Source organism: Trypanosoma equiperdum (assembly GCF_001457755.1).
Source record: "Trypanosoma equiperdum strain OVI genome assembly, contig: ctg_561, whole genome shotgun sequence".
In the NCBI taxonomy this organism is placed as follows: domain Eukaryota; phylum Euglenozoa; class Kinetoplastea; order Trypanosomatida; family Trypanosomatidae; genus Trypanosoma; species Trypanosoma equiperdum.
This window is the reverse complement of record NW_027124489.1, coordinates 63637-76218: the sequence shown is the minus strand read 5'-3', so window position 1 is coordinate 76218 and position 12582 is coordinate 63637. Positions and strand designations below refer to the sequence as shown.

Here is a 12582-nt window from a genome sequence, read left to right as displayed (position 1 = left end):
CCCCCCCCCCCCCACACACACACTAACACTTTAAACATTTATTCTCCGTGACGCTCAAGGCAAATAAACCAAACAAATAAATGGATGTGGTATTGTGCAATACATGCACTTATTCTTCCCCTCTTTTTCCTTTCATTTCAATTTCTTTCTGGAATACATGTGTAACATATAGTTGTATTTTTAATGACAATAATATATATAAATATATATATGTTACCCAGGCTCGTGGGACACATCACACCACACCGCACCGTGCCCTCCGCACTAAAATGATAAAATGCCAAAAAAAAATAATAAGTAAAATAAACACAAATACAACAGGTGTACATGCAGTATTTGTTCCTCGATACACTTTTCTTTACCTTTGCTCTTATTTTCCTTTTGATTCACTTCTCCATAGTAAATGCAAAAAAAAAACAAAACAAGAACCCCTCACGATAAAGGACAGCGTTTCGTCACAAATCACTCGATACAAACAAAAATAGGTAAATAAATAAAAGAGAGGCGTGCGACAGGTGGAGGTGGAAGGGAAAAGATACAAAACAAAAACAAAAACAAAACAAAAAACAACAGGCACATTACGCAAAAACAAACAAATAAAGGTGACCAACGGCAGTCACAAGAACCAAATGGCTCCCAACTTGCATATCAACTGCGACTACAGACATAAACGTACACATGAACACATAAATACACATTGAGAAATACACATACAAAGTGGGAATGCGGATGCGGAACCCTTCCACATCCACGGTAACTGAAAAGCAATACGACCGCAACCGTTTTGCAAACTGCACTTGAATAAACCGCGCATTTTTATTGTTATTATCATTATTATTTTTTCTCTTTGTTGCTTTTTTGTTTCCCCTCCTCTCTCTCTTTACATTACCCTCTTTGGCACCGCATATTATCGAAACGAATACGGACCATCACGCGTAGAGCCCCCGCGTCGCATCAACTACATCGCTGATGCAACCACTCAGTGTTCTCTTACCCCCTTTCGCAGCCATCAGTACTTCACACAAAACTGCAACAATTGTATCACGGGTATTTTGTGAATCCCTCCGCTCATCGAGAAATACAACAACACTTTCATTTCTACCGAGACATGTTGTGAGATAATTCTTGAGAGCTCCGTAGGCAGATACTGTATAGGAGGTTTTCTCTTCCAATATAAAGTAACTATGGAGGAACCGACAAACTGATTTAGAGAGAATATTCGGTATGGGAAGACAATCCCCGACATTCATTGCCGTCTTTCTAACGACTGGCGAGCGAATTTCACATTCGCTATCATTTCCATTAACCCTCACTGACTCCTTCTGCCGGCGTCGAACGTGCTCTTCCATTGCAGCAGAATTCACTTCACCTGTGGGGAGCCACGACTCGAATTGTGTCAACACAACATTACGCGTGCCGAGTGCCTCTAGTATAGTCAAGTTATATAGTTTAATGCTTTTAGAAGCAACGAAGAGTGGCACCTCGGGGTATACTCGACAAGGATAAATGTCGTTCCACGTAATACTCACACTTGTCGACTGATTAATTGATGCATACCACTCTTCCAACAGCGATGGGGCATCGTCTAAAATTAACTCCAACTTGGAACATGATGTGATCTCAGCTGGTAGATGGCGCAATGGGTTGGCAGTCAGCACCACCTTTTGCATAGATTCTCCTGAGAGGACGGATGCACCGCACTCGTTACAACCCACGTATGCCACTTGGTTGTGGTTCATGCACAATGTTTGAAGTTCCCGGGCGCAGGTGAGCGCGGGCGGTATGTCTTTGATATGATTGTGAGATAAATCCAGGAACTGTAACCTAGGGGCGTGGAGAACATCCAGTGGAAATTGCCTGAGCGAGTTTTCACAAATCTGCAGCACGCGAAGGTGTTGAAACTTCGAGAAATCAACTGTTCCCACACACGTGAGCTTGTTATTGCTGCAACACAGCTTCGAAACCAACGGTGCCGCCTCCGCTACGAAGGAATGAAGTGTAGTCATGAGGATTCCGTCAATTCGAAGCGCTCCTCTCACAGCATCCCCGACGAAACTACTGACTATCTTATGCACTTCGTGTATGTCAGCTTCGTTGGTCACTAAACGTTGGGTACTCTCCAATGAGGATGCCTCTGGGAGTTCAGGGAAAAAATCATCTTCATCGTCCACGTCGTGCGTGTTGATATGACGAACCATCATTCGGCGTATTCTGCGCACAAACTGCACGCCATGAAAGAAATCACCGACCCGTTTCCCTCGAAGCACTGCTTGCTGTGCACGGGCGTACAAGTCTTCCGTGATGCACCCCGCTGACTCATTGGAAGGCTCGACTGTTGTATAACTTTGCGTCACATATCCACTAAAGTACGGGTGCTTCATAGCATCGTGTAGCATCATTCGCTGCGACATATCCTTATTTAACATTCGGCGCAATAAATCCTTCAACTCGGGCTCTACTCCTTCTTGAATGGGTAGCGGTGTTGGATCTAGCATACTGTCCCTCAAGCTGGAAATGGAGGTAGTGCTATACGCGAGGGTGCCATGTGACATTTGATATAACGTCATGGCAAAAGCCCAACTATCTGCAACATGGCCTCCAATATGCGTTCCAGCAAACTGTTCGGGGCAGCTGTATGCGGGAGTGCCGCCAACCTTGCAGGTTCGCGTCGAGCTACCGCAAGCACCAAAGTCAGCTATCTTCGCGACGTCATTGTCGTCAACAAGGCAATTTGCCGGTTTAATATCCCAGTGATAAAGATACTGTGCGTGGAGTTGCAACAGGCCGGATAGTATGTCACATCCGTATTTTCTCACCTTCTCTGGGGGTAGCGGCGGCTCACCGTGAACATGAACTGGTCCCTTGGCACAGTATTCCATGATTACGTACACCTTATGCGATTCAACGTCATCTATCACCTCTTTCAGTTTTATGAGATTGGGATGTGATACAAACTTCATAACCGCGATTTCGCGCAGAAGGTCATCATCGCTGGCGGTGCTGGACTTCGAAACGATCCCATGATGTATTTTTTTGGTACGGTCACATCGCAATATTTTCACTGCATAAAACGTACGATCCTGGTGGTGCTGCACGAGATTAACTTTCGCGTGTGACCCCCTTCCAAGCACCTTTATCACCACATATTCATTGATTACTTTGTTCCCGTCCCTATTTCTCCCCTTGTTGATGAGGAATGAGTCAGTCACATTGCTATTTACGGCGCGCCTGAAGCTTGTTAGCTTGTGCCTGTGCAGTGCCGCCCCAATTTCCGCATGGCAGTCAGTGCAGAAGATCAGCATACATAAATCGCATCGGTACACCGCCTCCGTGTCGAGTATACAACGGCTGCACCTCTCACATGGGTCATAAAAGAGGCTGCTACACCCACAGTCCGTCCCTATGAAACTATAACGATGCCCCGCATAATTATTGGAGTGTTCTACGCTGCTGGCTGTAGTTGCTGTGTCTGCTATGGTGCCGTTAGTGCCGTCCATGCTGTTATTAATACTGAGTCGTCTCAGCGTTTCGTACTCCCCCCAACCACAGCGGCGTGAACATTCATGAGGACGAGCCGTTGGACTGTAAGAGTCACACCTATTTACTCCACATGGGCTTTGAAAACGTGAATCCCTGCTATTGCAGTGGGAAAATGTTGGAAGTATGGGTACGTTGCACACGCCAGTGCTCACCACAGAGCCGGAACGACATCTGCTTTCAAATGCGTTGCTGCTAAACCTCGCGTCCGAATCAACCTCACTGTTTAAATGCGGGATTCTAAGAAAACTGGTAGCCACATTGCTGTCGGTAAAATTCGACGCGAAGGGCGATCTCCCATTTCCTCTTGTGGAGTCAGCGGCGTCCGACGGAGCAAAGGAAGCTTCTGCGGTTTTGATGGGAGGTAAAGCCTCGTTGGTGTTTGGTTGATTGAGATACGATGCGCTTGTAGTCATGCTATCATTGGAGAACTTCGACATGACGAAGGTCCCCTGGTGTCCTTTCAGGCCTTCGATGACGCTTGTTGAAACAGACGGAACCTCCTTGAGTTTGGCGTTAGGGGAAACCTCAGCGGCGCCCAGCTTAGGCGAACATTCGGCTGCGGAATGTGGTGATTTATGCCGTTCCCTGTCATCGGATTCCACAACCCTGCTGGAGGCACCACAGCCCATCACTTTTTTTAACCACACTGTCGTTTTACTCCCTTGGCTCCTTCACGGCGCTCTTAGATAAAGGAAAAGTAAGTAAGCCAAGTCCCTTCTGTTTTCTAGTAGAATGGCCTGGTAAGGGGGTGAAGGAGAATGCAGGTAGAGTGAGCGATACCAAGAGAACCAACCAGAACGATGGAAGGGAAGCGTGCCTCCGTCAGCCTCACTTTTCCCCCTTTTTGGCTAGCCCGTTATGTGTGGCGTCCTTGTTCAGCGAGGTGCGCGCGCCGGAGCGAAATCCTTAACTTCTGTGTGGCCACCCACCGTCACCTTTGCTTGGTTCTTCTTACCTTCGGTAAGCAAAATGCGTGTTTAAAATGCGTTTAACAAGTTAGCAAAACAGAAGGAAGAGAAAGAATAATGGGTGAGAGTAACACGGTACTTAGAGTATGGCTCTACCCATCACCTTCGCATTTACTCCCACTGAACTTCACGCTACAAACGTCAACACAAGCACCCACGTAAATATAGTTATAAAAAAGTATATATATATATATATGTATGTATTTGCCTTAGGATGTGTATCCGCCACGTCGCTATTCTGGGGGTATTCTCCAATGCATACTCCCTCGCCCGTATTTGCATGGTGGTTGCAACAACACGACCACGCCAACAAAAAGAATACGGAATGTTTAAAAAAGAGTCGGCAGCAAGGACAATGTCAACTTTCATCATCTCCATACACTTCATTCAATAATAACAACACTGAGAAAAAATACACTCTGACGATAGATTTAGTAAGAACAAACAAGGCAATGGGCGTGGTGGTGCTGGGGAAAAACACCACAGGACCAAATTTTCTCACGGCTAGTCGGGCACGAAAGCGCCCGTTCTCCGCGCCATTTCAAATGTTCGTATATTTGTGTATAGGAGAGTAAAATTTGGTAGAACGGATCAAAAAACACCACCCATTCCTCCTCCAACCCCGTTCTGTCTTTCAGCTACCATCATGATTTGGTGAGGACTTTGCGTAGCTCCTTTTCGTCCCACCACTCAGGGATTCTCGCATCGACAGTTGTGCCATCGCTCAGTGACAACCCCGGAAAGCTTCGCGTCGTGATGTCCACGTGGTTCAAACGCAGTAACCCGAGCCCAACGTTACCACATGCAGTGAGAACCTCACCAACCTTCTGGTTGCCGATCACCAACGTCCCCTCAACATGCGGTGTTTTTTCGCCTCCCTTCCCGTCAAACAGCTCCCCCTGAAGGAACAGTGGTACTGTGCGCTTGCGTGTGACAAGCATTACATGAGTACGGTGAGTGAGCTCTTGTCCCATATAACAGCCTTTGTGAAAACTGACGCCTCGTAACAAGTCAGTGTTTGCTTCAAAGGGTAGTGTTTTCGAAGGCCTGAACACTTCGGGTCCTTCACCGACGCCGGCTGCGTACAGAAATTTCTTGTACAATTTCTCTGAGTCCAGAGTGGGTGGGGCACCTTTCCGAGGAACAATCATCTTCCGAAGAGTGGCTGGGAGAGCGAAGCTGCGTGGGTCAGTAAATGTCTCCGCCAAGGTATCGAATGAATCCACACCTTGTGGGCCACTAAGTTCCTGGTCCCCACCGTATGTTGCCGACGATGATGATGGGGAACTTCCAGCATTGTCTCCGCAGGACGAGATCGAATTTCCAATCGTTGCAGCAGCCACCACCACCAACTCTTCGGCTGCACTCCGTATTTCTAACTTCTTGCGCATCCGGTACTCTTTCAGGTGCTCCAACAGGGTGTCCGCAACGCCACAATGCACATCAATCATAATAGTTACCTGTCCTTCGGGCGTGCGAGTCGATTGGTAAAGATAGGCATCGCACATAACGCGACCCGTGTGGTGAAGAAAACATCCCCACAGGCTGCCACCGTGCTGGAGTTGCCGCAAGTCATTTGTGAAGAGGCCCTGCAGGAATTCATGAGCAACAGACCCGGTAACCTGAAGAAGGGCGCGTGATGAGAGGAGACACTTGAACCCCATACGCGGAACGCTCCGAATAGAAACTAACTTCACAACTTGCGTGACCTTTTTATGTTTCTTTGTTGCAGTTGCTCACACGATAGGATTGGACGCGCGCGCAGAGCTCCTCATACTACCAACAACGGTAAACGTAGTACATTTAAATGATAAGATATGTGTATGTATGCGTTTTTTTTCCTTGGAAATTTGTAATGACGATCGAGAGCAGCGTTAGCACAAGCAGCACAACGAGCCCTACCCGACCATACGTAACTATTACGGTTAATATCAAGTAAGTTAATGTAACTAATAACGCCTCTCGCCGCGCGATAAACCCACCACGTATGTCCGCGTGAGAACCGGAGAGCGAACAGGAAGCACGCCATCCAAACAACCAAAACGCACGTTTAATAAATAAACCTTATGTTGGTTCACATTCAGTTACGCATAGTGGGCAATCGCAGTTAAACCCGTAGCTGCTAAGCAGGAACTCCCTTCGTGCCTTGTTTGTGGGATACGCCCCAACTTCAATGTACGACGTTCTCACCTCCTCGCCGCTGGGAATATCTCGCAACGCCACAACGACGGCCTTGACCCCGCCATGGGTCGGCACAAATCGGACTGATGGTGCGCAACTATGGTTTATCTTCGCCGCCGCATCATAGAGAGCCACACCTCTGGAGTGAGCTCTGTTCGGGTCCACAGTTTGGAACAGAAATTGGAGTATTTTCATTTGACGGTTTAAACGATCCACCTCTCGCCCGCTACCAACGTTGGAATCTTCGTTCTCACAAACGTTTTCACCTCTGCCTTTGCCAAAATGTGTTTCGCTCTGGATACGGTATATGCCACTCAGTATTGGCAACCTCTCGGATAACAAGCTATAGAGCGGGGAAACTACAACGTACATGTGTGCATTAGCATCTGTTACCCAAAAGCAACGTAGGTAAAGTTGGAGGGGGAACCATTCAGCTGTGCTAGAGCACACTCTCTCTGCACTGCATAGTCCTTCACAAAATTTATCTTCGCTACCTGCAACTGCAGTGGCTACCTTTCCTTCATTCACGCAGCAAAGAGTTATCCAGCGGCAAACGCACTTCCACGAGAAGCGAAGAAACGAGCGCTGCTCGGGTGATAGGCCTCGCGACGCACCCTCGTCGTAATGCTGTACAAATTCTTGCACTCTTTCACCAAGACGCTCTTCAAACTGTTTGTTAGCTGCCACCGAGCCCGTGGAAAGAATGTCCGAGAGAAAGCGAGCAAGGATGAACAGAACAAGCCGCAATCGTGCATTATACTTCTCTGCAAGAAACTCCAACGTAGCGAGTGCATGGGCCTTGGTTGGCCACACTTCCACCGCGACTTCAGCCGTCAAGGTTGTTGACTGGTACATGATCGTATCAGCGGATGGTGTGCGTAGCTTGTCAACATCTTCAATGCCTTGTGCCTCCATTACGCCAGAGGTGAGCTGCAGTTCGTTGCATGGCGGTTCCCGCAACAGTGGAAGCACGAAACGCCCGCCCCGGCCCCCAAGGCAGCGCTCCTTGCATTCCATACTGCAAAACCGAACCTCCGCGCTATCGGCTCTGCCTTCTGGTATATCGTCACTGGCTTCAACCCCCTTCTGGAAGTGTTCCCACATTTCATGGTCCTTGAACGTGTCATATAACTTGTCAGGTGAGACTATAACAGCCAGCTCCGGCGCTTCGACAGCACATTCCGTGACGCCCGCTCGATTACCAACTGCTTCATGTTCATATTTTTGCTCTTCACATGCATTACTACTGCCGTGCGCTCGCTCATCAAGTTGCGATGACCCTCCGGTGGTTGCCTCAAGTGCGAGCAGCGCTAAGCGCCGGCACTCCTCCTTTAGACTGGTGAGGATCATACCGCAACCGCCACAGATGCGATGAGGTTCCAGTGCGTCTTGTCTTTGGGCCTTGGCAAATGCGACGGGGTACTCCTGCAGAAGGACATCCCCCGCTTTGGCTGGTTTCAGTGTATAGGAACCCACGCCATGACTCTCACCAATGTAACGTACCTCAAGACACCCAGGCATTATCCGGTCATATATGTATATATATATATATATATATATATGAGGGACGGGAGGGAAATCGCCACCCCACCTGCTAATGAAACGACTGCGCGCGGGGTTGAGTGAGGAAGAAAAAAAAAAGGGGGAAATTTGTGCGTGTGGGAACCTATGAAGGGTTCAAGTTGCAAATAAATAAAAGAAAGGGGGGAAAATAAGGCAGTAAAAAACACAGGGGGTCGGAAACTTTTCCTCGATTCGTTTTCCGTTTGTCCTGACCCGGCAGCACAACACAACTCGACAACCGGCCTTGTAGTGACGAGAGGCATCAAAGTGATCATGGCAGTTGCAGTAGCCGTCGCAGGTGCCCACAATCATTTTTTTTTTGTATTCCTTCTTTTCTGCCGCCACGCAATGGAACCGTTTCTCGCCACAATTCGGTTTTAGACCCACTTTCCATTGCTTCGCCCTGCCACTCACTACCTTTTAGCACTTTTCAACAGAACCCAACAACTTCTCAAATACCGCTTGTGGCTAACCGATTCACGACGGCCGCCTCAAGCCCCGTCTCAGCTTCTCCGACGCCATAAAAGTCTCGGACGGCCGCTTCTTTACAGTAACGGTTGTTATCTGACAAGCGATGCGGTTCACCTTCAACAAATGCCGCAACGCCCTCCACATGTTGGGACGATGGCGCATGCAACACAATGACGACTGCAGTTGTGGTGCTTGCGCAAGTAAGGCGCTCCAGCACCCGGTCGAGGTTGCGAGTGTGCGACAGCGACGAAAAAACATCGCGAGCGGTAACCTTCCGCTCTGGTACGAGAGATGTGCCGCAAGCGGTTGATGAAGAAGCGACTGATTTGGCACCGCTTTCTGTGATAAGCGGCTCAGTTGATAAGCGATGCAGAGCCACGGAAAGGTGAAGGTGCGACACAATGTAAGCTGCATCTATAACCGCCGCGTCAATCTTTTTCTTCTTGAAGTGATCGTGGAGTGCAGCGGCATTGCGAACATTATGAAATGCCATGACGGTAAACTCACCAATTCGTTCCATTACGCGTCTCCCCAAGTTTCCAAACAAATTCACTTGCTTTTCCAACGTGACGCTTGTTCTACTTTTGTCTTTGCTATGGTTAGCGTTAAACGTAGGTGTTTCTTCTATTGCTAGGGCGTTAAGACTTGTGTACAACTGAATGACACTTCCAGTCACCCTTGCAACTGAAAGTTACGCCTGCTCAAATTCGAGAATAAAAGGCGGGATGGAGTAAACATAAGCTATTAAATTGAAGCAGTTTAAAAAAGAAGGGAAAACGGGCATTCCAAACGGCAGAACGGAAACAGCAAATAACAACAGAAGAAAGTAAAGCATATCACCCCCTTTCCCTACTCGTTTTGTTTTGAACACCTCTGGTTTCCACTATGTCATTGGTATAACTTTTTCCTAAGGCGAAGCAAGGGTATAGCAATAATAAAAATAATAATATGAAGCATCCACACAAGGGGTAAAAAAAAAAAAGAAAAACGGAGAAACAGGGAAGAACACAAGGGGAAAAAGGACATCAAAGTAGCGTATTCAGTTTTCCACCTTCCCTTTCCCCTCCAGATGAAGTTAGATTTTCCTCATTTTTCCTTTTGACGGATATGCCCTTTCCTTCTTCATCGTACAAAAGTCAAAGGAAAAATGATAAAAAAGGAAAACCTCCTTTTCATGTTATTTCAGGAAGCAATCACGTAAACTGTTAATTTTTCACTTTCATTTCTTTGCTTCAATTTGTTCTGCTCTCGCTGATTAAAAGAAAACATAAAAGTGAAGGCGGGCAGGGAATTATTTTACCCTTCATATGTACTACTTCCTCTTCCCTCTTTCTTCTTCTCCTCCCCCCCCCCGTACACTAAACGATTATACATCTGTACAAAAACAAACAAACAAACAAAAAAGCAGAATCCTATATAAATATATATATATATTTATTTATTTCCTTCCTTCTCCACTTCCACATACCGCCTTATTTATGCGGTGGCCTCGACGTGAATGTTGTAACGTTTGGCTGCGGCATTGAATCCAACCCATGGGCGTCCGTAAGCGAGTGAAAGCGTGTGCTTCCCGGGTTTAAGGGCTTTCACTTCGAGTACCATCGTGCCACCCGCACCAACCAATAGGCGTCTGTGATTCTTGTGGTTATCATGAGGCGCACGGTTGTTAAATTTGCTTTGGATGGCGAAGGTGCAATCGCTGAGTTCGGTACCGGCGAGACCTGAACGAAGCCACGTGTAGCCGGTGGTTGGGTTGCTCTTAAGTTCAATCGTGAAGGTTTCACCAATGACCATACGGATGGTCTTGTTGTTGTCTTCCTCAGTAAATAGGTTGTGGGACATATTGTATTAGGTCACTTTCGCGGGGAGAAAAGAAAACAAAAAAGCTTTTCTAGTGGAGTGTGTGTGTGTGTGTGTGTCACGACAAAGGGGGAAAGTGAAATTGAAAGAGAGAGAGAGAGGGAAAAAGAAAAGAAAAAAAAGAAGAAAGAAAGAAGTCAAGCACGGTGTAGAAGCGGGAGGGGTTGAGGAATGGAAGAGCAACAAAAATCAATGACATGGAGAGTTATCACAAGCCACCGTGTTCCACCTGCACATTCGTGGCATTATCAACATAGCTGTTTTGTTTGATGGAGCGGTGCACGTACCAAATGCAGCAAGTGGAAGTGGGAGGAAATATTGCCGTCACATGCTTTTCGTTTCCTTTATTTCCCTTTTCCCTTTTCGTTATATTATTTTGTCACTTCTCGTTAAGGGATTGAACAACCTGGCACTCATGCAACTGCACGCGTGAGTTTGTTTCCCTGTATCGCTTATCTTCTCCATAGTTTTCGCTATCCCTTTTCCAATTCTTCCCCACTCCCCACACCTTTCTATCTTTTTTCTCTTTTTTCTTTTTTAAAAAAGGCAAAATAAGAGGCTTCGGGAATGTGAAGGAGATACCACGCTGAAAGAAACGGTTAGAAGGGCAGCGATGCCACGCAACCGGACGCCCAAGAGGGTTCTCCGTCACCACAGCATCATTGAAGCAATGGAAAGAGGGATAAGAGCGAATACAAAAACAAACAAACAAAAGCGTGGAAGGAGAAGTGATGGTACACAAATGTGATGATGGCGCATCGGGACATTTCTCGCCACACCTTCATCACTTGTACCACACACTTTTCATCTTTTTTGTTTTGTCTTTCCATTCAACTTTTCCTATTCTCAGCACGCTTTCTCCTCTCGCGCCCACACCAGTTACCCCCTCTCTTTCTTTCTTTCTTTCTTCATTCTTCAACCCTCCTTCACTTTTTTCTTTTTTTAATCTCCACCCCCCTCCCCCATTGTTTCACCTTCATTTTATTTGTTAGTTTTGTATTATCCACACAACCATCCACACACCGTTGACTTTAGATCCGTATTTCTTTCGGTGTTGGACTTACGGCACCACCTTCGTCCTCCCAACGGCATCTGCAGCTGGAAAGAAAAGGAGAGAGAGAGGAAGAGGCAGAAGTTTTTTTTTTTTAATTTAAAAAAAAGAAAAGCAGGACAGCGAAAAGAAAGAAAGGGGTCGAGGATGAGAGGGCTATTGGAATTAAAACAATAACACGCCGCGAATGACAACAACAGTCAAAACAGCGCTTTTTTGTCATTGTCCCTCCATTCCATTCCATTCAACTACCCATCCACTTCCTTTTCTCCTTCTATTCCTCTTTTCCATTTTTTTTTTCCATTCCTCTTTTTTCTTCACATCATGCGATACCGAAGTATTGACAAGTAGGCCTGGTGGTTGTGGTTGTGGTTGTGATTGTGGTGGTGGTGGTGATGAGGAGAAATAAATTTATTGAAAGGGTTGAAATCCACCCATCACACGCTGCGAATTTCCACCCCGACTGCCACGACCACCGCCACGTCCACCACGCGCCATTACCCCGCCTGCCACCATTCCCATAAGTGCCATCATTGCTTGATAGGGATCAGGCATTTGAGCTCCCCGCCCGGTCCCTCCGCCGCCACGTCCACCACGCGCTCGTTCCGGTCGGAATGATGAGCGTTTTTTCGTCACCTTTTCAGCCATCGAAGTATTAAAGAAAAAAAAAGAATGGAGGAGTGGAAAGAAGAAGAAGTGATTTCACATTGATTCATGAGTATATATATATATATATTTAAAAAAAAATGAGAGAGGAGAATGAAGAGAGGAGGAGGGGAGCGGCTGAGGGATTGCAAGTAAGTGAATGAGGGCATTTACGCAATGTTTGTGTATGTTCTTTTTTTTTTTTTTGCGCGTGCTATTTATATATATATATTTTTTGTTGGTGGATGATACTGTTGCACTATCATTGTTATATTTGTTAATTTTGGTGACAGTACCAATATT

At 46.7% G+C, this 12582-nt stretch overlaps 5 protein-coding genes across 5 annotated transcripts; all 5 read right to left on the bottom strand.

Annotated features, from left to right (window-relative positions):
- Nucleotides 1–929: 929 nt before the first annotated feature.
- TEOVI_000252200 (protein kinase, putative) lies at nucleotides 930–4169 on the bottom strand (the record flags this gene model as incomplete). Its single annotated transcript, XM_067225590.1, has 1 exon — nucleotides 930–4169. One exon carries the CDS (start codon nucleotides 4167–4169, stop codon nucleotides 930–932), a length of 3240 nt encoding a protein of 1079 aa, XP_067081691.1.
- Nucleotides 4170–5152: 983 nt separating this feature from the next.
- On the bottom strand, nucleotides 5153–6172 carry TEOVI_000252100 (folate-binding protein YgfZ, putative; the record flags this gene model as incomplete). The annotated part of the gene is made up of 1 exon (XM_067225589.1): nucleotides 5153–6172. One exon carries the CDS (start codon nucleotides 6170–6172, stop codon nucleotides 5153–5155), a length of 1020 nt encoding a protein of 339 aa, XP_067081690.1.
- Nucleotides 6173–6572: 400 nt separating this feature from the next.
- Nucleotides 6573–8210, bottom strand: TEOVI_000252000 (SET domain containing protein, putative; the record flags this gene model as incomplete). Its single annotated transcript, XM_067225588.1, has 1 exon — nucleotides 6573–8210. One exon carries the CDS (start codon nucleotides 8208–8210, stop codon nucleotides 6573–6575), a length of 1638 nt encoding a protein of 545 aa, XP_067081689.1.
- Nucleotides 8211–8703: 493 nt separating this feature from the next.
- On the bottom strand, nucleotides 8704–9243 carry TEOVI_000251900 (kinase binding protein CGI-121, putative; the record flags this gene model as incomplete). Its single annotated transcript, XM_067225587.1, has 1 exon — nucleotides 8704–9243. The coding sequence occupies one exon, from the start codon at nucleotides 9241–9243 to the stop codon at nucleotides 8704–8706; it is 540 nt and encodes a 179-aa protein (XP_067081688.1).
- A 956-nt stretch (nucleotides 9244–10199) lies between these two features.
- TEOVI_000251800 (inhibitor of cysteine peptidase) lies at nucleotides 10200–10565 on the bottom strand (the record flags this gene model as incomplete). Its single annotated transcript, XM_067225586.1, has 1 exon — nucleotides 10200–10565. One exon carries the CDS (start codon nucleotides 10563–10565, stop codon nucleotides 10200–10202), a length of 366 nt encoding a protein of 121 aa, XP_067081687.1.
- Between the last annotated feature and the right edge of the window lie 2017 nt (nucleotides 10566–12582).